Here is a 24,375-nt window from a genome sequence, read left to right on the forward strand (position 1 = left end):
TCACTGACTTTCAATATAGTGCGTATTGTCTGAAGAGTTAGACCATTAGTTAGCAAAGAGGGTATGAGGGTCAATGGCTGTTTGTGTGGGGAAATGAGTTGGCATGAGACTATAAGGGGCCATGGGGGTGAGAGAAATTATTTAGCAAAGCACGAACATAGGGGGAATGGAAAGGAAATGGAGGAAAGGGCAAGATGTTTTGAATTTGCTTTTCAAAAGATTCCCAAATTCAAGCTATGATTCATGACTCCCCTGATGGTGGCAAACAGTGAATCATGATGAAGCCGACCTGGTTGCGCAACATTTTTGGGAGTGACAATGTGCCCCTGCAATGGAATTGGCCAGAATGATGTTTAAACAAGACTTGGCAGAAGTTAGGAAAATGGTGACAAAAAGAGTTTACATTTCTGGACGAAGCGAGATCAGAGGCAGGAGGTTTGATGTGTTGCTATTATTTTAAAGCAATGTCTTTCTTATTGCAGGTTAAATGAAAACATGAATGTCTGCGTGGCTGACTTTGGCTTGTCCAAAAAAATCTACAATGGAGATTACTATCGACAAGGCCGGATCTCAAAAATGCCAGTAAAGTGGATTGCAATTGAAAGTCTAGCAGATAGAGTTTACACAACCAAAAGTGATGTGGTAAGTGATCTGAGTTCTGAAATCCTTCCAAAGGTCTGAGGACAATGTAATTTGAAATGAAGTATAGACGTTTCACCTTTCTGGTTAAAGGAGTTTTGGGAATGTGTTGCGTCTTGCAAATGGTGTACTTCATGGCCATGGTGACTGCTTCTAATGATTGAGCTGGTAGAGATATCCATCAATTTAGAAAATGGGAAATATAGAATCCATATACAAGGAGAGAGGCAGGATGTATTCTACTTAGAGTCGTAGAGTCATAGAGATGTATAACACGGAAGCAGACCCTTTGGTCCACCTTGTCCATACCGACCAGAAATCCCAAATTAAACTAAAATCATTTGCATACATTTTTCCCATATCACTCCAAACCCCTCCTAGTCATATAACCATCCAGATACCTTTTAAATGTTGTAATTGTACTGCCTCCACCACTTTCTTTGGCAGGTCATTCCATACAGCCACCACCACCACCTGTGTGTAAAAGTTACCCCTTAGGTCCCTTTTAAACTTTTCCCTTCTCAAATTCAACCTGTGCCCTCTAGTTTTGGACTCTCCCACCCCAAAGAAAATAACTTGTCTATTCACCTTCTCCATGTCCTTCATGATTTTATAAGCCTCTATAAGTTCACCTTTGATAAGGACACTGCAGGGAAAACAGCCCCAGTCTGTTCAGCCTCTCCCTATAGCTCAAACCCTCCAATCCTGGCAACATCCTTGTAAATCTTTTCTGAACCCTCTCAAGTTTGACAACATCCTCCCCATAGCAGGGAGACCAGATTGGACACAGCATTCCAAAAGTGGCCTCACCAATGTCCTGTACAGCCGTCTCATGACCTCCTAACTCCCATACCTCAGTAACTGACCAATAAAGGAAAGCATACCAAACACTGCCTTCACTATCCTATCTACCTCCGATTCCACTTTCAAGGAATTCTGAACTTGCACTCGAAGGTCTCCTTATTCAGCAACACTCCCCCAAGACGTTACCATTAGGTGTATAATTTGCCTTTCCAAAATGCAGCACCTCGCATTTATCTAAATTAAACTTCACCTGCCACTCCTTAGCCCAGTGACCCATCTGATCAAGATCCTGTTGTACTTTGAGGTAATCTTTGCTGTCTACTACTACACCTCCAATTTCGGTGTCATCTGCAAACTTACTAACCAAACCTCCTGTGTTCACATCGAAGTCATTTTTATAAATGAAGAAAAGCACTGGACCCAGCACCAATCCTTGTGGCACACCACTGGTCATAGGCTTCAGTCCGAAAAGGAATCCTCCATCACCATCCTCTGTCTTTTACCTTCCAACTAGTTCTGTATCCAAATGGATAGTTCTCCCTGTATACCATGTGATCCAGCCTTGCTAATCAGCCTACCATAAGGGACTTTCTAAAGTCATATAGATCATGACCACCACTCTGCCCTCATCAATCCTCTTTGATACTTCTTCAGAAAACTCAATCAAGTTAGTGAGACATAATTGCCCATGCATAAAGCCATGTTGACTATCTCTAATCAGTTCTTGACCTTCCAAGTACATGTAAATCCTGTCCCTCAGGACTTCCTTCAACAACTTGCCCACCAGCAATGTCAGGCTCACCAATCTATAACCCCTGGTTATTCCTTACCACCTTTCTTAAATAGTGGCACCACATTAGCCAACCTACAGTCTTCCAGCACCTCACTTGTGGCTATCAATCTTACAAAAGATCTCAGCAAGGAGTCTTGCAATCACTTCCCTTGCTTCCCAGAGTTCTAGGGTATATCTGGTCAGGTCCCGGGTACTTGTCCACCTTCATGCATTTTAAGAATTCCAGTACCACCTCCTCTGTAATATGGACATTTTTAAAGATGTCGCAATTATTTCCCTCTTTCATAGCAAAGTTGCGAGAGTCCATTATTAAGACAGTTATGGCGGATACTTAAAAAATCAAAATGTGATAAAACAGAGCTAACTTGGCAATGTGAAATCATGTTTAACATTTTAAAGCTTTTTCTTCAAGTGACATGCACAGCGGACAGTGGGAATTGGTAGACATAGTTTGTTTGGATTTCCAAAAGGCATTTTACAAAGTACCACATCATAAGTTAGTGCACAGGATAAGTAGCAGCACATTGCGTAGGGAGTTATACATCAGTGCGGAGAAAGCATTGAATTATAGAGTGTGATGGATGGGTCTTTGCTTTTTAATTGGCAAGCTGTGTAAAACCCCTTTATTTGGTTTTAAAGTTATTGCCCAGTTATCAATTACATACATAACTTTGATACCATTTCAGTTAATGACCTACACCTTTATATCAAGTGATAGTACATATCTGCAATGCCACTGATTGTTAGAAATCTGGCAAACATTGGCCTTTCTCAGCTGGTTGATCCTGGTGCATCCTCAGTTCAGATAATTAAACCACTTAATTGCTGCACTCAGACTTAGTTTTGAAGTCTTGCTTTGTATTTTTCCCATACTATGATTGTGTGTTATATTAGTTAATACCTGAATTTGGGCTCTTCAATTGCCTTTAATTACATCACTATCTTTTAAAAGCCATCACCGCTATTTGTCTGGCCTCTCTTTTCTAGGTACTGCTTGAAGAACACAAGTGGCTCTTTGGGGTATTATTTTTAATCTCTAGTGCTGCAGTAGTAAGGCATATTTATGGTCATGGAAAAAATTTGTAGTGCAGTTCCTTCACCACTCCAATGCAGTTTACAGACTTTTAGGAAGATACTGTAGTTTGACCAATATATTCCCATCTGCCCTTCTCTCTTCAGGCCCATAAGAGAACCAATTACATCTTTGATGTCCATTTCATCATCATAGACAAACCTAGCACAAAGGGATTCCACCACAAACAGTTTTAATGCATTATTAGGAAAGAAATAAAGACATAGTTGCGTGATTTAAAGTGATTAATAAAAGCAAAAGTAAATAATACATTGACCTTTGGGTGTGTATGTCTGTCTGTATTAGCTTACAGATGATACAATTTAAGTGCGACAGACACCAGTGTAGGAGCTTCAACTGTTTAAAATCTGTCAATAAAGGGACCAAATATGTGGTAAATAAATTTGCCTATAACACTTTGTAACTTATTTGTCTACATACTAAGAGGTGATAGGTAGTCTGCAAATGAATATAGATAGATAGAGTGAGTGGGCAGAAATCTGGCAGATAGAGCATAATGTAGAAAAGTGTGAACTTGTCCATTTTGGCAGGAAGCAGCAATGAGAGAAACAGAATGCTACTCAAGTAGAGAGGGATTGCAAACTTTTGTGGTACAGAGGAATCTGGGTGCATGAATCACAAAAATTAGAGTGCAGGTATGGTAAGTGATGAGGAAGGCAAATGGAATGTTAGAGGTATTGGAGTAGGAACAGAACACAAAAGTAGGGAAGTTTTTCTGTATTTATCCAGTGAGACCTTATCTGGCCAGGCAGTGCATTCCAGACCCCACTACCTTTTGGGTGAAAAGAAAAATCCTCAAATTCCTCAAATACCTGCCTTAAACCTTAAAATGATGCCCTGTTGGTTTTTCCAACTGTATGTTGGTCTATTTTGGGCCTCCTATAGGCTGAGGCCCTTGCTTTTGTGATTTAGACCTCAGTGTAGGAGGATTGATCAGTAAGTATGCACTTGGGCTGTTAACAGTGAAGGGGATAATGGATTTACAGGAGGGCTCTTTTTCAGGATAGCAGCCAGTGACTTATAGATTTCCACAGGGGTCAGCATTGGGACCACAACTATTCATGTTATATATTTAACAATCTGGACAAAATAACTGAGGACATTGTGTTTACATTTGCAGATTACAAAAAAGATAGGACAGATATGTTGAGAAAGCAGGGAAGCTGCAAAAAGACTTGAACTAGTTAGGCGAGTGGGCAGGGAAGTGGCAGATACAATGTGGGAAAGTGAAGGATTGTGCACTTTGGGAGGAAGAATAGACTATTTTCTAAAGGGGGAAAAGCTTTGAAAATGTGAAGCACATAGGGGGTGTTAATTCAGGATTCTCTTAATGTTAACATGCAGATTCAGTTGGAATTAGGAAGGCAAATATAATGTTAGCGTTGTGATGATGCTGCTCCCCTAACATGGTTATGTTGTCCTTGGCTTTTTTTTTCCCAGAGAGGTCGTAAAGGACACAGATTCCGAAAAGTCTGGGGTTGAAGGGTTTTAGGACAAGTTTGATTATATCCAACAGATGCTGCCTGAGACAAAAGGCTTTCAAGTTTTAAAAAATCTTGTACAATGTAAGTGGAGTGGCCCGTTCTCCCAGCTCAGCTTCTATCTAGTTTGGTTTGGTTTTTAAGAGCAGTGTTGAAAACATTGCTGAACCAAAGAAGCAGGTCCAGGCTGGTATTATCTCTCTGGCTTCTCTCCTGTAAGACACTGGGTTTGATTTTACCTTTTGTGCCACAGGGTGTTTATGGGGAAAGTATCTGGAACAGCATTAAATTGATGACCCTTTGGGTTTTCGGACAGGTTATTTTGAATTCTGTTCTCTTTTGTTGGTGTTTAATTTGGTAACATTGCAAATAAATTCTGTTTTGTTTAAAACTAAATGGTTTGAAAAGAGGCATCTCTCCTGGAATATCCACTTAAAATAACACCTGCTTAAAATAACTAGCAGAGTGAGGGTCTGAGCTACATTCTTGAAATGTTTTGAGGAGTCTACCCCGGTCCATAACAGCATCCATTTCAAGTGGGCTACAATACAAGGGCAGAAATGTACTGCTGAGGATGTTATAAGGCTTTGGTCAGATCACATTTGGAATATTGAGAGAAGGTTTGGATCCTGTATCTAAGGAAGAATATGCTAGCATTAGAGGGGGTCCAGAGGAGATTTAAAAGTATGATCTCGGGGATGAAGGGCTTTTAAAATGAAGTGTGGTTGAGGACTGTGGGTCTGTACTTGGAGTTTTGAAGGATGAGGGGAATCTCACTGAAGACTGAAAGGCCTGGTTGGAGTGGACATGGAGAACAGGCATCCGCTAATTGGAGAGACTAGGACCCAAGGCACAACCTCAGAGTGCAGGGACAACTCTTTAGAACTGAGATAAGGAGGAATTTCTTCAGCCAGAGGATGGTGAATCTGTGGAACTCACTGCAGAAGGCTGTGGAGGCCAAGTCATTGAGTGCATTTAAGAAAGAGAGGGATAGGTTCTTGAATAGCAAAGGGATCACATGTTGTGGGGAGAAGGCAGGAGAATGGAATTGACAAACACATCGGCCATGATCAAATTGTCGAGCAGACTCAATTTAGATGTAATGTAGATCTCTATGACTCCATAACCCTTCAACGAAGGAAGCAGCTGCTTTCTATTCATTTTGCCCAGGTCCTTCATAATCTTATACACCTGTCAGATCCCCTCTCAGCCTTCTCTGTTCCAAAGAAAACAGCCCAAGCTTATCTAGCCTCTCTTCCCAAGCAAAGTGCTCAATCCTAAAAAACCTGGTGCATATCCTCTGCACTCCATTCAGTGCGGTCAAATTCTTACTATGGTGCAGAAACCAGAAGTGTGCGCAGCACTCCAGCTAAGGCCTAATCGAAGTCCTGTATAACTCCAACACGACCTTCTTGCTCTTAAAATCTATGCCTCAACTGACAAAGACAAGTGTCCTGTATGCCTCCTTAATTATTGTATTAACCCGCCCTGCCACCCTCATGTATCTGAAGACATGCACTTCAAGAATCCTTCAAGCTTCCTAGTCTCGTACCATTTATTGAGTGCTCCTTTATCTTTTTACTTTTTCTAAAGTGCGACCCTCATACTTATCAAGGTTAAATCCTATCTTACTAATTTATTTATATCCTCCTGCAATCTGACAGCTACTTCCTCACTGCGAACCACCCAGCCAATCTTTGTGTCACCCACAAATGTATTTATCATATCCACCCACATTCTTAACTACATAGTTTATATCTAGTACAAACAATAACAGGCCCAGCACTGATCCCTGTAGTACATCACTGCACATTGGCCTCCAATCACACAAACAGCCTTCTTATTTGAAAAAAGTATAATTGCATTAGCAGTTCAAAGAAGGTGATTCTCTAAAAAAAAAATAAGATCTTGCATGAACTAGGTAGGGTGTTTCCTTTAGATAGGGAAATTAAAATTAGTGGACATACTGTATATACTCATGTAAAAGTCAAATTTTTTGGACTACTTTTAAAGGTTCAATTTATAGGATTGACTAATACACAGGTATTCATGCTTCAGTTTGAAATACCGTACTATTAACAGAAGTCGATTTGATCACACAACTAATCATGGTAAAGAAGAAAAACACAATAAATTACGGTAAAGGTAATACCAGATAAAAGCAAAAGAAACAAGAAGGGATTGCTGATAAATTTTATTTATACATATCGGCACAAAAATTTAACATTGAAATCCTGAAAAATCACACTGTTCAACATAGCCTGGTATAATAGCAAACTTAAAATGAAATATTTATTAAATTCTGAATGTGTAAGCGGCTTTCCTGACAAGTTCTTCCATTCCTCTCCCATTTACTCTCGTATGTTAGGAACTTCTACAACATTAACGAATTTGTCAAAGAATTAAAGATATATGTAGCTAATATATCTCACTTTTATCATGGCACAATTAAAATGATTAACTTTTTAACAATATTAACTTTTGAATGTGCCACAAGTACAGACAGACTCAGTACCAGTCTGAGTGAAAGAATGAATCAAAACATGCTGTAGTAAACTAAGTGGGCTAAGTGGATGGACAGACAGACGGATGGGTGGATAATATAATAAACAAAGAGCGATGAATAGAGTTACCGGTATAAATGAATGAATGCGATTTTGTTTAAGTAGGTGAATGGGAAAATGCAGTTTCCTTTGTAAGAGGTTTATAAAGCAATATAGCAAGTTCAACTTTTACATGAGATCAACATTTCTACAAGTATATACAGTAATTGTAGAATGAGCAATCTCCCTTTTACATTAGCAATGAGGAGAATATTTCCCTCTGACAGTTTTGAAGGAGGTAGTGGAGACTGGGACTTAGGGGCTCAGCTAGCTATATTTTTAATAGCCAAGGGAGTCAAAGGTTATGGGGTACACCACAAAATGGAGTTGAGGCTACCACAGATCAGCCATAGCAGAGCAGGTTAAAAGGGACAAATGGCCTACTCCAGTTTCTAAGTCCTTCGGTCTTATATAATGAAAGCATTTTGAAACAGAAGAGATTCAAAAGAGAGTCAATGAAATCCATGCACTGGCCCATGAGTGTATTCCAGACAAGCATCCTCCTACTCTGACCTCATGTTACTCACGTGTACATCTGTTTTACAATGTTCCCAACACAAACACTTAATACCCACTACACTATCATCTTTCTGAGAGTTGTCTCAGTTTTTGAAGGGCCATTGAATTACCGTGAAAAGTTGAGAATCTTATGTAGGGATGTGAGTAAAGTTCTAACTTGTTTGCTATCATAGTATAAATTGTTCTCTTCCCTTCTTCCAGTGGTCCTATGGTGTCACCATGTGGGAGATTGCAACTCGTGGGCAAACTCCGTATCCAGGTGTGGAAAACAGTGAGATCTATGACTATCTCCGACAAGGCAACAGACTCAAGCAGCCCCCAGACTGTCTGGATGCACTGTAAGGAATCTCTTTATGAATAAATGTTGATAAGACAGTATTTTCCCTAAACTGAGACTTTCTGAAGCCTTTTGCAATGGGTATCTGCCTAAATTTACTTATTAAGTAGTATTTTCAATTTCATTTTGATTCATGTTTCTAGAGTATCCAATAGAGATGAATGTTTCCTAAAGGTTTTATCAGTTTGTTTACTGAATTAACTTTTTCCAACAAACTGAAATGTTTTATAGAATCATGCAGCACAGAAGAGGTCCTTCTGCCCATATTTCTGTACTGCCAAAACTACATTAAATCTACACTATGTCCACTTTCCAGCACATGGTTCGCAGCCTGGAATATTATGACATTTCAAGTGCTTTACCAAGTACTTAAAGATTACCTGCACTGCTACCCTCCCGGACAATCCATTTTAGTCTGGGTGAAAACATTTTACTTAAATCCCCTCTCCACCTCCTGCCTTCATATACTTCAATCAGACCCTCCTGGGTGAATAACAAGAGGGCATAATTTTGAGATGCATTGATAGGGTAGACATGAGAGTCTTTTCACCATGGTCGATGTGTGTGAGCTGAGAGGACATAAGTTTAATGTGAGGAGTAATTGGTTTAGAAGAGATCTGAGAACACCTTTATCACCCAGAGGCCATAGAAATATGGAATATACTGCCTGAGAATGTGGTAGAGGAGGTACTCTCTCATTTAAACCTCTGGATGAGCACTTGAAATGCTAGAGCATAATAGGCTATTTCGCAAGTGCAGATAAATGGGATTAGTATAGGTTGGTATTTGTTGGTCAGCTTAGATATGGTACGTGGACAGACTTCTTCAATGCTTTATGATTCTGAGAGGGTACAGATTTAAGGTGATTGGCAAAAGAAGCATTGGAGACACAAGAAGCTTTCTCATGAGAAAATGGGTTTATTATCTGAAAAGGAAGAATGTCATGCCATGAATTTACATCCAAAATCATGGTTAGTTACTAAAAACTGAAGACATGAACTGGATGCCATCCCATTTGTTCCCATCTCATTCAGTGAGCATTATTTGTCACAGTCCACCCATCAATAACTCTCCCTCTCAACCAGACTACAGGGGAAAGTGATATTGCCAAGAATGCAAAGTATAATACACCAGATAGGGAAGACAATGAAGGTGCTTAAAAATGTGTTGCTGGAAAAGCGCAGCAGGTCAGGCAGCATCAAAGGAACAGGAGAATCGACGTTTCGCGCATAAGCCCTTCTTCAGGGTGTGCACACCCTCCTCATTCCTGAAGAAGGGCTTATGCCCAAAACGTCGATTCTCCTGTTCCTTTGATGCTGCCTGACCTGCTGCGCTTTTCCAGCAACACATTTTTAAGCTCTGATCTCCAGCATCTTCAGTCCTCACTTTCTCCAAGACAATGAAGGTACATGTCTAGTGCTTTGGAACAGATTAAGAAGTTTGATTTTGCTAATATTGCCTGGATAGGTCAAAAAAAATTCTCATTGTAATGGTTACCACTTAGAATGTATTTTTAAAAATAGGTGTTAAGAGTGGAATTTATTAAAACTTTCAGAATGGGAAAAAGCAACTGAGAAGAAGAAACTTCAGAAGTATGTAAATATGCCATTTAGCGGGAGTTCTTTTGGGACAATGAACCAAATACCCTTTGACTCTGCTGTTAAAATATCTGATTGGATTGTAAATTTGTAAGAGAGTTTAATGCACAAAGACACTCAATTTCTTTTACATCCTTTTGTCAGGTATGAGCTGATGTACTACTGCTGGCAATTGAACCCAAGAGAGCGGCCAACTTTCGAGATCATCTGCTGTCAACTAGAGAAGATTGTGGAAGACCTGCCACCCTCTTCAGACCCAGAGGAGATTCTCTACGTCAACATGGAGGATGCTCGTGGGAGGTCAGACAGCTGCTGTGAACAGGGAGCAGTTGGAGGCAGTGATCTTGAGGAGAGTCTGAAGGCTTCATGCTCACAGTTCTCCAAGGCACCTGTGGTAACATCGGCAGATGTCCACCAGTCAAATGCAGTTGATCGCTATGTTTTATGTCCACCTCATGAGAGTGCCCGATCAATGGCAATGGTACCCTTAAGTAGCAATTCGCCGCTGTGTTTAGCGACAGAGGACCTCCTGCTGGAAGAAATGTGTGGGAGAGAATGTAAATGACAGAGCCATCTGTGATACTTGGCACTTCATGTTTCCAGGAACCTTGCCTCAAATAATCACTCAAGTGATCTCCAAGCAAAGACACTGACTGCAAGTCATGCTATTGTTAAAAGAATGTACAATGTCACTTTGACCATATAACATCAAAACAGTCCTGCAGTCAAGGCAAGTCAGCAGTTGGAAAAGTGCAAACAGCCAACCAATTTAACCACAAACCCATCCCTCATGCCAATTTCTTGCATGCCATGAATTTCAAAGTTTCTCTTACTTATCTTCTATCGGGCACTTTTCATCCCTTTATCTAGCACAGTTGGGAGGGATACAGTGTCTAAATATCATATCACAATGGCCTCAGTCCAAAAGTACTTGGATGCTGATATCAAATAGTGTACATGCTGATGCTTTAATCACGTTTGATCATGGCAATCACTGATCTGAGATGCATATGCTAAGAAGTGCACTCTTGAACCCAGCTTCCCAATGGAAAACAAAGTAATGCAGGTGAAAGGCCAAAGGGTTACCAATTCAGGGGATACGGTTGCCATAAAGTTGCATGATTTCTAAAAGAAGTGTTTAACTGCACAGTATCTACGGCAATAGCACAGGGAATCTGAAATATTTGTGGATTACATGTGAAAACTTACAGTAAAAAGTTCACTTCCAGAATTTATTTTTTAAAATAGTTATAAGTTAAAAAGAATATGGCAGGGATATGATTAGAAACAACGTTTTAAAGTTCATTCAGGAGATGAGGGCATTGCTGCTCGGCCAGCTTTATTGCCCTAACTGTCCAGAGGTCAACCACATTGCAGTGGGCCTAGAGTCACATGTAGGCCAAAAGAATGGCAGTATCCTTTCCTAAATGTCATTAATGACCCAGATGGGTTGTTTCCGACAATCTACATTTATGGTCAGATTTTTTTACTGAATCCACATTCCACCATCTGCCGTGGCGGGTTCTGAACTCCAGTCCCCAGGTACTGCACATTACCTAAGTCTCTGGATTAACAATCCAGTGATAATACCATTAAATTATGGCCTCCATTGTGTTGAAATTTATCCACGATTTAAGCATGCTAATGCAAAATTAATTTCAACTCCCCATCTCTTCCTAGCTAGTTTGTTACCATCTCTAATCAAAAATGTATGATTGCTCCCCAATTTCCCACAGATAGAGCAAGTTAAATGCGCAAATGAGCTAATTAAGCTTATCACTGACATGATTCCACCTCGTTTTAATTATGTTGCAAATCTAAATACAGCTGCCCCCATTGTATAATTGGAACAGGACCACCCTTGTTTATGGGAGGTACTTTCTCAATCATCACAAAGAGTCATTAGGTGTTGCTTAGTGATAACAATGTGATGATCATATGATTGGGTCAGCATTTTGCATCATTTTCTGGGACCAGCAAAGTTTTGAGCAGGCACTGATTCTGAATCCTGTCATTCAGCAAGAGTGTCAGAGCTAAAATTGATGCACTAGCTCTTTTGCTACCAGAACTAAATTGCAGGAAAAATAAACCTATGTAACAAACTATTTTGGACCTCTTTTGCCTACATATTAGGCTAATAAATGTGTGCTGGGTTGCGGCTTTCTACTTTGACTTTTATCAGTGGAAATTTCTTCAATATTAGTTAGCTTTCTGCACCTTTGCAATCTTACACACTATCTTGGTTCAAGAAGGTGTGTCCACTCTATACATGAGTGATGAATAACATTGTCTGGATGGCAAATTGACTTTGTAATGTAGCAGAAGGGTTGGAAGATTTGTCTTCATGGCACTATTACAAAATTAAGATGCAATCACCTGGGAATGCCTGTCGAGTTCTGATTTTCAAGATCCACCTCAGGGATTACAGTGAAGCAGATGCAACGAGTAAGGTTTGGTCAACCAATGACAGCTCGTTTCAGTGTGAAGAACTGACTGAGCCATCCACTCCAACCTATTAAAGCTGTCTTGTCTTAACAAGCAAAGCACATTTGAACAGAATTGTTTACAGCATTTTATGGAACATTCATTTCTAAGTGCACTTCAATCCTATGCACAGCCTCTGGCAACTTCTAATGAGCTGTAAATGGTAAAGCAGCAGCTACTCATTGTGGGCAACTGCGATATGGGACTAGAGCACCTTGTTTTCAGCCACGAAATTAGATGTCAAGTTAATGCTGCACTGAAAGACTTGAGATACTTATGAAAGTGTCCCAAGAGGAGTACCCAACAAAAGCTAAACTTTTGTGCATTAATTTACTGTTTGCCACTTAATTCTTTATAAAGCCTTGGTTTCCATACACTTGGTGCAGGGTGTCATTGAATTGCCTGCACCAAGACAAACATATATCAATGAAGGGAGCAATTCATTTGCTAAAGTTTAAGATAGAATTACTTGCTATCACCTTCTTAATGTAATATGCAAACGAGATCCACAATGATCAACAATCGAGAATCATTCATCATTCATAATGCTTTGCACTCAATTTAGGCTCGACCTTCAGGCCCGAGTGAGTTGAGCAATTAATCTCCAGGATTATTTATGATCTCAGCTGAACTAACTGAGTGTGCAAATATTATCTTCCACTCATTGATACATTGGAAAAATCTTCACTGTAAATCAACCTAAAATAATGTTGTTAATGATTGTGTCTAAATCCAAGGTTAATTGCCATTGTAAATGGTTAGCTCTAATGAGAATCCTATTTGACCTCAAACGCAAAGAATATCAGCAACAACATTCACATCACCATCAATATTGGAAGCATTGCTCTGGTAATTCCCAGGTTATGAATCTGGACTGTACAATGACTGCTCCCTATTTACATGTTAATCAGCATGTTCAAGACTGTGTTCAAAGTATTCAACTGGTAATTAATGAATCTCATAAGGTATGCACAGTCAGAAATGGTAATAGGCATGGAGGCTGGCAGAAATGGAGGTAAAAATCCAAATAGTTCAGTGAAACCTGCCTGTGAGCCATATAATGCAAACCCTTCAAGAATGCATATGTGTAAGGTGTATCACAACATATCTAAACAGGTTGATTGAAATGCTTGCACAATTGATGAAAGAAAATCCTAATCTGGAGTAGGAGTTTGTATTATTTTAATTTATCAGACTAACAAGAGCACAACTTTGGTACGGCAATTCATTAGAGTTTATAACATTGCAGAATCTTCTGTTGACTTTACCATAATTTACTTGAAGCAAAATATTCTACTTGAGCAGCCTTACTGGGGAGCATTTCAGAACACAAACATTTTAGCCTGAGAGTCTTGGTTCATTAAAATGAATGATTTCAATCATTCAGGCTGATGTTCGGTTGCCAACTCTGGCTGGGTGTATTCCTGCAGTCTTTATCCTGTCACTTTATCCTTCCATCAGACCGGGCATCACATTACCACTATTGTCAAACATTTTGGATGATCATTCTCAGGCCACTGAAAAGCAATCAGACTCTTCATATTTCATTGGAATATTCTTGACCGCAATTAAATGAGCTTTCACAATGTTCCAACATTTTTATCAATATGATATGAAGTATTGAATGATTTTATTTTTCTTGCTATGTTGAGCCTTCTCTCATGCTTCTCTGCTATGTGTTGGAGGTTAATCTTCAAATCTGGAGATACCAAGGGAATCCTGGAGGGTTGGCACCTGATGAATTCCAATTTCCTGATGTGTAGAGAAAGCTGAAGGAAGGAAAATTTCCTCAACATTTCAGTGACAAGAGCTTCGTTTCACAAGAGATGGTCATTTATTTTCTGTCAAACTGCTTCTAATTGTGTTGTTCTGAGAGTTGTTGCATTGGACACAAATGCTCTTCATTTTGATGCATGATTGATGCAAAAATATAAACCCTAATTAACACAGCTTCTCAGGCACTCTCAGCAAGTACAAAATAGAACTTCTCTATAAAATAATCAACATTTGATGTTTCTATGTAGTGAAATTGAAATTTGGGTTCAGCATACCCATAATAGTTCATCTACTTTACATTGAGTTTGTGATCCATAATTTGTTTTAGCTATTCCCTGTAAAGACAACCCGCCTGCTTTAGATGCAACTCAAATCATCTTAAAGTATGAACATATTATTCCTGTCTCCCTCATGTGCTTAGCAAATTTCACCTTAAATACATCAATTCTATTCACTTCACCTACACTTGTAGTGGCACATTCCACTTTTTAAAAACAGGACAGACATTCTTTGGAGATGTGACAAGGATATATAGTCCACAAAGGTTGGTCCACTTCAGGTTTGAGATACAGATTGAATTGGAGCCTAACTCCCCTGTTGCTAAAAAGGACGTGGGTACTGTGCTGCACCGAGCTCCAGTTTAATCCTGCATTACATGTGACTTCCAGCTGACCTGGGATAACTTAAACGGAAAACCCACTGTTCCTCATTTCAGGGTTAGCAAGCTTCATTTTAAACAATTATTTCAGATTGAGGGACTTGTGGGCTTGCAGTTGGATGAAGACTGAGGTCGAAGTGCCTTTTGAGGAGTAATTCGTTTTCGACAGTTTTGGGAATTTTGTCAATTCCCAATTTCTAATATTATTTATAGGAATTTATCTAATAGAAATTCCTGCTTTTCACATCAGTAGAACCTTAAGGCCTGGCAATGTTCAGCCGGTGACACGACACACTTCAGCATTGTTTTCATGTTTCACTTTGTACTTCCAAAGAAGTTTCCCTTTTCTTGACAAGCCTGGTCTTCATGAAGCTCTATTTTCTCCAGAGTAAATCCTTGGTGTAAAGCAGCATAAGCGGTGGATTTTTAAAGTTTAGAGAAACTGGCTGCAAATTGAATCCACACACAGTGTTCCCCACCTGTCCACAGCATAGCCCAGCTGATTGTTAACTGCTCGAAATCCTTCTCGTTCATTTGTGACGTTTTAAGGGAGGTTGCTTTCTTACATAAGTTTTGCAAAGATTTTGTTAAAATATCAATGTATATACTTTGATACAAACTGTAATTAATTCCAGCCCCTTCATGTTGCACATGCTGTTCTGTATCTGAGTTGCTTTTTTTTAATGAAATAAATCTTGTTTTATTGCATTCCAATGTGTAAATATCGCTGGAATTGAACAGACACAAAGTGTAATTCAAATTACTGGCCACGAGGAGGCCCTCGATTGAATGTAGAGCGCCGAGCTCTGAAAAAACATTTCACAGTACCGTACTCATTTGAGTACGTGACAATAAAGCTAATTCAATTCTTCACTGGGGGGAAAAAAAGAAGTCGCTTTTTCCCCAGCACATTTCCCCTTTTGCAGCTCTTTAAATATCAAATTTTCAGGCATTTATCCAGTTTATTTTTAAAAGTTGCCACCTGTTGCCTCCCTCCCCTCGCCTTTTCAAGTCACACATTCTCGATCTAAATTTGCACGGTTAACATTCTCCTAAACACCCCTCTGGTTCTTTAGCAATTTATCTTAAAGAGTCTTCTCTTACAGTAACACAAGCAATTACGCATTTGACCAAGTCAAGCAGCACTACAACCTGCATGAAAAGTAAAACATTTTCTTTAATGATTTTTAGACCAAAAACATAGGACATAGAACAGTACAGTACAATATAGGCCCTTGGGCCTTTTATCCTACTCTAAGATCAGACTAACCATGTACCCTTCATTGTACTAACTTCCACCTGCCTATCTAAGAGTTGCTCAGCTGCTCCATATGTATCTGTCTGCTACCACCACTGCCAGTGCATTCCATGCACCCACTCTTTTCTGTGTAAAGAACCTAACTCTGACATCTCCTCAGATGTTCCTCCAATCACCTTAAAATTATGCCTCCTCATGACAGACATTTCCACCGTGGGAAAAAGTCTTGGCTGTCCCCTCTATCTATGCCTCTCATCACCTTGTACACCTTTATCAAGTCACCACTCATTCTTCTTCGCCCCAATGAGAAAAGTCCTAGCTCCCTCAACCTTTCTTCATAAGATATGTCCTCCAGTCCATGCAGCATCCTGGTAAATTTCCTTTGCACCCTCTCTAAAGCTTCCATATCCTTCCTATAATGAGGCGACCAGAACTGAACACAATATTCCAAGTATGCTCTAACCAGGGCTCCATAGAGCTGCAGCATAACCTGACGATTCTTAAACTCAATTGCCCCGTAATGAAAGCCAAGACTCTATACGCCTCCTTGACAACCCTATCAACTTGAGTGGCAACTTTGAGGGATCTATGGACATGGACCCCAAGATCCCTCTGCAAATCCACACTGCCAAGAATCCTGCCTTTAACCCTGTATTCTGCATTCAAATTTGACCTTCCAAAGTGAATCACTTAACACTTTTCCATGTTGAACTCCATCTGCCACTTATCAACCCAACTCTGAATCTTGCCAATATCCCATTGCAACCAGCAACAGTCCTCCACATCCATCACTCCACGAAACCTTGTGTCATCAGAAAATTTACAAACCCACCCTTCCACTCCCTCACCCAGGTCATTTATAAAAATCACAAAGTGCAAAGGTCCCAGAAACAATCCCTGCAGAACACCACTGGTCACAAGCTTCAGGCTGAATACTTTCCATCTATCACCACCCTCTGTCTTCTATGGGTCAGCCAATTCTGTATCCAGATAGCCAGAATTCCCTGTATTCCATGCCTTCTCACTTTCTGAATGAGCCTACCGTGGGGAACCTTATCAAATGCCTTGCTAAAATACAAGTACACCTCATCCACTCTACCTTCAATGGGTTTTGTCACATCCTCAAGGAATTCAATAAGGCTTGTGAGGCATGACTTGCCTCTCACAAAGGTAAAAACAATGACTGCAGATGCTGGAAACCAGATTCTGGATTAGTGGTGCTAGAAGCTCTTCCTTGCCTCTCACAAAGCCATGCGGACTATCTCTAACCAAACAATGGTTTTCCAAGTAATTATAAATTGTGTCTCTAAGAATCCTCTCTAATACTTGACCCACCATAGACGTGAGACTGACTGTAATTCCTAGGATTATCCCTATTTCCTTTCTTGAACAAGAGAAAAACATTTGCCACTCTCCAATCATCTGGCACAACTCCAGTGAACAATGAGGACACAAAGATCATCGCCAAAGGTGCAACAATCTCTTCCCTCGCTTCCTGTAGTAACCTTGGTATAGTCCAACTGGCCTTATGATTTTCAAAATTTTCAGTACATCCTCCTTCTTAACATCAACCTGTTCAAGCGTATCAGTTTGTTTCACGCTGTCCTCAGAAAGATTAAGATCCCTCTCAGGCGCAAGTTCCCTCCACTATCCCTGACTGGCCCTACCCTCATTCTGGCAATCCTCTTATTTCTCACCCAAGTGTAGAATGCCTTAGGGTTTTCCTTAATCCTACTCCCAATTTTTTTTCATGTCCCCTTCTAGCTCTCCTAAGTCCATTCTTCAGTTCCTTCCTGGCTACCTTGTAACCCTCTAGAGCTCTCTTGATCCTAGCCTCCTCAACCTTAAGTAAACTCTCTTCTTCCTCTTGACTAGGTGTTCCACATTCCTTGTCACCCAAGGTTCTTTCAATCTACCATCTCTTCTTTGCCTCAGTGGGACAAACCTGTCCAGCACTATCAGCAAGTGCTTCCTAAACAACCTCCACACTTGTCGTGCATTTTCCTGAGAACATCTGTTCCCAATTTCTGCCTAATAGCATTGTAATTCCCCTCCCCCAATTAAATACTTTCCCATACTATCTGCTCATATCCCTCTCCATGATTATAGTAAAAGTCAGGGTGTTGTGATCACTGTCACCAAAGTGCTCTCCCACCAAGAGATTTGACATCTGGCCTGGTTTGTTGCTAAACATCAAATACAATATGGCACCTCCTTTAGTTGGCCTATCTCCATACTGAATCAGGAACCCTTCCTGGACACACCTGACAAAAAATGCTCCATCCAACTATTTGAATTAAGGAGGTTCCAATCAATATTAGGAAATTTAAAGTCACCCATGCCAACATCTAGAACATAGAACATAGAACATAGAACATAGAAGAATACAGCGCAGTACAGGCCCTTGGGCCCTCGATGTTGCGCCGATCCGCCCTGTAGTACACACTTATCCCTCTCCATCACAAGTGTAAAAATCTTTGCACCTTTCCAAAGTCTGCCTCCCAATCTGCTCCTCCAGATCTCTGTTGCTGTTGGGGGGGGTCTGCAGAAAACTCCCAATTTAGTGACTGCTCCTTTTCGGTTTCTGAAGTCCACCCATACTAACACCGCAGACAAACCCTCCTCAACAACCTCCCTTTCTGCAGTGGTGATACTATCCCTGATTTAGAATGCCATTCCCCCATCTCTTTTACCTCCCTCCCTATTCCTTTTGAAACATCTAAACCCTGGAACGTCAAACAATTATTCCTGCCCCTTTGATATCCAAGTCTCCGTAATGGCCACAACATCATAGTCCCATGTACTGATCCATGCTCGAAGTTCATCACCCTAATTCCTGATACTTCTTGCATTAAATTAGATACACTTCAACCCATCACACTGACCACACCTTTGTCCCATCAAGTGCTTATTCCTCCTCTCAGACTGTCTGCACACTGTATCTGGCTGCTCACTACCTACTCCATCATCTGATCCATAACTCTGGATCCCATCCCCCTGCCAATCTAGTTTAAAACCTATGACCATAAAATGTAGATCATTCAGCCCTTTGAATCTGTTTGACCATTGAGATTGTGGCTGATCTGATCATTTTTAACTCCAATTTCTTACCTTTCCTACTTTTTCCCATAAGCTTCAGTTCCCTTATTAATTAAAAATATCAGTCTCCAAATTCAATCTACTTAACAACTTGGTCTCGACAGCATTCTTTGATATAAGAATTCTCAGAGAAAGAAATCCTCCTAATTTGTACCCTAATAGAGTGACCCTTACTCTGAGATTATATTTTATAGTTCTGGACTCTTGCAGAAAAAGAAATAGCCTTTCTGCATCCACCCAATGAAGTTTTCTCTCTTTCTTTTAAAATCCAATAGGGTACAAGCCCAACCCACTCACATTTCCCTGCACAAAAAAATCAAAAATTTAACACTCCTCTCTAAAATGCTGGAATATTTTTAAAATCAGTAGTATGTCAGTAATGTTCATAACTTGATGAACTGAGCAACTTTCCACAAGGTAATCAAAGCCTTTAACATCTTGTCCAAAATGGTGGCAGTTTCCTAATATTAGTAGTAGATGTCAGTAAATGGTATAACTTTGTAAGACAAGCAACAATCAAACTTCTAATAATGCTCAATAAAATGTTGGCACATTTTTAAAACAAGCAGTATTTGTCAATAAAATACAGCACTCAGTGGGATGAGCCATTCAAATAGTTTAACAATTTATGTCCCTCTTGGTTATTGTGTCCCTCCGCACCTCCTGGTTACTGTGACCCTGCCAGTTACTTGGGTCACTCCCCGCCTCTTGGTTACTGTGACCTTGCCAGTTATTGGGTCCCTCCTTACCTCCTGGTTACTGTGACCTTGCCAGTTACTGGGTCCATCCCCACCTCCTGGTTACTGTGACCCTGCCAGTTACTGGGTCCATCCCCACCTCCTGGTTACTGTGACCCTCCCAGTTACTGGGTCCCTCCCTACATTATGGTTACTGTGACCCTGCCAGTTACTGGGTCCATCCCCACCTCCTGGTTACTGTGACCTCCCAGTTTCTGGGTTCCTCCCTACATTATGGTTACTGTGACCCTGCCAGTTACTGGGTCCCTCCCCACCTCCTGGTTACTGTGACCCTGCCAGTTACTGGGTCCATCCCCACATTCTGGTTACTGTGACCCTGCCAGTTTCTGGATTCCTCCCCACAATATGGTTACTGCGACCCTGCCAGTTACTGGGTCCCATACCACGTCTTGGTTACTGTGTACCTGCCAGTTACTGTGTCCCTCCTGGTTACGGTGTGCCTAGCCACTTCCTGGTTGGTGTGTGCCCCCTTCCCACCTCCCAGTTGCTGTACCCTTCCCCTGCCTCGTGCTTTCTGTGTCCCAGTTACTGTGTCTCCCTGTAGAAACAGACCCTTAAGTTAAAATTAGGATATACAGTACCAACCTAATCTGGTCCCATTTACCAGCACTTGGCCCATATTTCTCTAAACCCTTCCTTTTCTTATACCCATCCAATCCCTTTTAAATATTTTAATTGTACCAGCCTCCACCACTTCCTCTGGCAACTCGTACCATACACGCACCACCCTCTGCATGGAAATATTGCCCCTTCGGTCCCTTTTAAATAAGGTCACCCCTCAGCCTCCAACGCTCCAGAGAAAACAGCCACAGTCTATTCAGCCTCTCCCTATAGATCAAATCCTCCAAACAGGCAACATCCTTGTAAATCTTTTCTGAACCCTTACAAATTTCAAAACATCCTTCCAATCAGATTTACACTCAGAAGAATTTGCCCCACTTCAAATTCAAATCTCAGAATGATTTCAGTCTCGCCAGATTCACATGCACCATTTGTCTGTGCTCGACAGGTTGGCACGTGTGGTGATTCTGCTCCAGTCAGATTCACATTCAGCATGATTTCTGACCTTTCAGATTCACACTCACAATTGCCATGGGGCGGCACGGTGGCTAGCACTGCTGCCTCACAGCGCCGGAGACCCGGGTTCAGTTCCCGCCTCAGGCGACTGTGTGGAGTTTGCACATTCTCCCGTGTCTGCGTGGGTTTCCTCCGGGTGCTCCGGTTTCCTCCCACAGTCCAAAGATGTGCAGGTCAGGTGAATTGGCCATGCTAAATTGCCTGTAGTGTTAGGTTAGGGGTATGGTGGGTTGCGCTTCGGCGGGTCGGTGTGGACTTGTTGGGCCGAAGGGCCTGTTTCCACACTGTAATCTAATCTAAATCTAAATTCATATTCTCCCTCACTGGTTATAGTCTAATCAGATTCATGCTCACAATAATTCCAGTCTAGTCGGAGTCACACTCAGAATGATTCTGGTCAGGTAAGATTCACACTCATAATTAATCTGTTTCAATCAGACTTAAAATGAGAATGCTTCTGGCCTAATCAGATTCATACTCAGAATGAGTTCTATCTAATCAGATTTACCCTTTCTGATCTGATCCTCTAAACTTCACATTAAGAATGCGAACTGCCAGTCAGACTCACACTGAGAATTATTCTGTTTTTATTACAATCAGATTCACACTCAGAATAAGTCTTGTCTAGTCAAAATCACAAAAAAAGTGATTCCACTCTAGCAAAATTCACAGTGAGAATCATTCCATGGTCGTCAGATTGACACTCAGAATTAACCCTGTCTAATCAGATTCGGTCTCAGAATGAACCCGCTCTAGTGAGATTCAGATTGAGAAAGCTAACTGTGTAGTCACATTCACATTCAGAATGCTAACACTACCGTAGGATTTACACTTATGGATTCCACTCTAGCCAGACTGACAGACAATGATTCTGGTCAAGTCAGCTTCACGCTCAAAAGATTTGAAGCTACTCAACTTGAGACACAGTGTGATTCACACTCAGACACATGCTGCGCTTGTCAGATTCACACTCAAAGTGTGGACTGGGCTGGTACAGTGGCTCTGTGGTAAGTGGTTAGCACTGCTGCCTCACAACATTGGGGACCCAGGTTTTATTCTAGTCTCGGGCAACTTTCTGTGTGGAGTTCTCATATTCATATTCGGCTTCCTCCCACAGGTGGTTTGGCCATGCTAAACTGCCCATAGTGTCCTGGGATGTGTAGATTAGATGGATTAGCCATGGGAAATGCAGAGCCACAGAGATAGTGAGAGTCTGGGTGGGATGCCCTTTGGAGAGTCAATGTGGACTTAGAGAGGCATAGAGATGTACAGCACAGAAACAGACCCTTCGATCCAATTCATTCATGCTGATCAGATATCCTACATTAATCTAGTCCCATTTGTCCCATTGCCTTCTAAACCTTCCTGTTCATATATACCCACTTAGTGGTGGGTATGTGGTGGAGGCTGTTGTAATTGTAACAGCCTCCACCACATCCTCTGGCAACTCATTCCATACACATCCAACTCTCTGTGTGAGACATTTGACCCTTTGCGTCCCTTTCAAATCTTTCCCCTCTCACCTTAAAACTATGTCCTTTAGTTTTGGACTCCCCCACCCTTGGGAAAAGACTTTCAGTTCATTTATCCAATCCATGCCTCTCATGATTTTGTTAACCTCTATAAGGTCACCTCTCAGCCTCCAACACTCCAGGGAAAATAGCCCCAACCTATATAGCCTCTTCCTATAGCTCAAATCCTCCAGCCCTGGCAACATCCTTCTACATCCATTCCGAACCCTTTCAAGTTTCACAACATCCTTCCTATAGCAGAGAGACCAGAATTGCACACATTATTCCAAAAGTGACCTAATCAATGTCCTGTACAGCTTCAACATGACCCCCCCCAACTCCTATACTCAATGCACTGACCAATAAAAGAAAGCATACCAAACATCATCTTCATTACCTACATCTCCAGTTTCAAGGAACTATGAACCTACACTCCAAGGTCTCTTTGTTCAGCAACACTCCCCAAGATCCAACCAAGTGTGTAAATCCTTCCAAAATGCCGCACCTCACACATTTTAATTAAACTCCATCCGCCACTCCTTGGCCCATCTGATCCAAATCCCAGTGTACTCTGAGATAATAACAAGTTTTGAGAAGATTTATAGCTCAGGTTGAGGTATGGATGTAGGTTTGCTCATTGAGCTGGAAGGTTCGTTTTCAGGTGCTTCGTTACCATACCAGGTAATATATTAAGTGAGCCTCCGAATGAAGCACTGGTGGTGTAGCCCACTTTCTATTATATGTTTGAGTTTCCTTTGGTTAGTGATGTCATTTTCTGTGGTGACATCATTTCCTATGGTGATGTAATTTCCTGTTCTTTTTCTCAGGGGGTGGTATATGGGATCCAAGTCAATGTGTCTTGTCCATGTCAATCCAAAGGCCAAAGACACATACACCAAACACCACCAACTTCATCAGCAAGGATAGTATCATCAAACTAGTGGACCCATGCCTTACCACCCACTTCACTTTCAATAACAAAATCTACAGACAAACCAACGGAACACCCATGGGGATCTTCAATATCAGGGTTCTTAGCAGAGACAGTAATGCAGAGACTCAAACAAACATCTCGGCCAACCATCCAATCCAAACTTTGGGTCCACTATGTGGATGATACCTTGGTCATCACTAAATGAAACAAATTAGAGGAAACCTTCAAGACCATCAATAATACCCTTACTGACATAAAATTCACTGAGGAGAAAAACAACAAACTGGCATTCCTAGATGTTGCAGTAGAACGAACAGCCAATTGGGAACTTCAAACCAGCATCTACAGGAAATCAACACATACGGACCAAATATTGAACTACAGAAGCAACCATCCGAACATCCACAAACAAAGCTGCATTAGAACATGATTTCAAACAGCTACCACAGGTGAGAAGGAAGGTGTGGGCGCAAGTTTTGCAATTCCTGTGGTGGCAGGGGAAGGTGGCGGGAGGGCAGTGTGGGATGGTGGGTGCGGACCTGACGAGGTAGTTGCAGAGGGAATGGTCTTTACAGAAAGCAGATAGAGGTGGGGAGGAAAATATATCTCTGGTGTGGGGTCTATTTGTAGGTGGCGGAAATGGTGGAAGATGTTGCGATGTATACGGAGGTTGATGGGGTGGAAGGTGAGGACCGGGGGAGGGGGGGGTTCTGTCCTTGTTGCGGTGGGGTTCAAGGGCAGAGGTGTGGGACATGGATGAGATGCGCGGGAGGGCATCTCCCACGTGGGAGGGAAAATTTCACTCTTTATAGGTGGAGGCCATGTGGTGTGTTCTGCGATGGAACTTGTCTTCCAGGGAGCAGATGTAGCAGAGGTGGAGGAGTTAGGAATTGGGAATAAGGAGGCAGGGTGGGAGGAGGTGTCATCCAGGTAGCTGTGGGAGTCAGTGGGTT

General features: G+C 41.3%; 1 protein-coding gene across 1 annotated transcript in view; it reads left to right on the forward strand.

Annotated features, from left to right (window-relative positions):
- Window positions 1-15,493, forward strand: part of LOC122542724 (tyrosine-protein kinase receptor UFO) — a 176,253-nt gene extending 160,760 nt beyond the window's left edge. Inside the window, exons 18-20 of the mRNA XM_043680699.1 lie at window positions 483-642; window positions 8,134-8,270; window positions 10,012-15,493. Coding sequence (XP_043536634.1) covers window positions 483-642; window positions 8,134-8,270; window positions 10,012-10,432 — 718 coding nt within the window. The 3' untranslated portion in view covers window positions 10,433-15,493. The remainder of the gene's footprint in view (window positions 1-482; window positions 643-8,133; window positions 8,271-10,011) is intronic.
- The last annotated feature ends 8,882 nt before the right edge of the window (window positions 15,494-24,375 follow it).

This window comes from Chiloscyllium plagiosum, chromosome 41 (genome assembly GCF_004010195.1).
Source record: "Chiloscyllium plagiosum isolate BGI_BamShark_2017 chromosome 41, ASM401019v2, whole genome shotgun sequence".
Classification (NCBI taxonomy): domain Eukaryota; kingdom Metazoa; phylum Chordata; class Chondrichthyes; order Orectolobiformes; family Hemiscylliidae; genus Chiloscyllium; species Chiloscyllium plagiosum.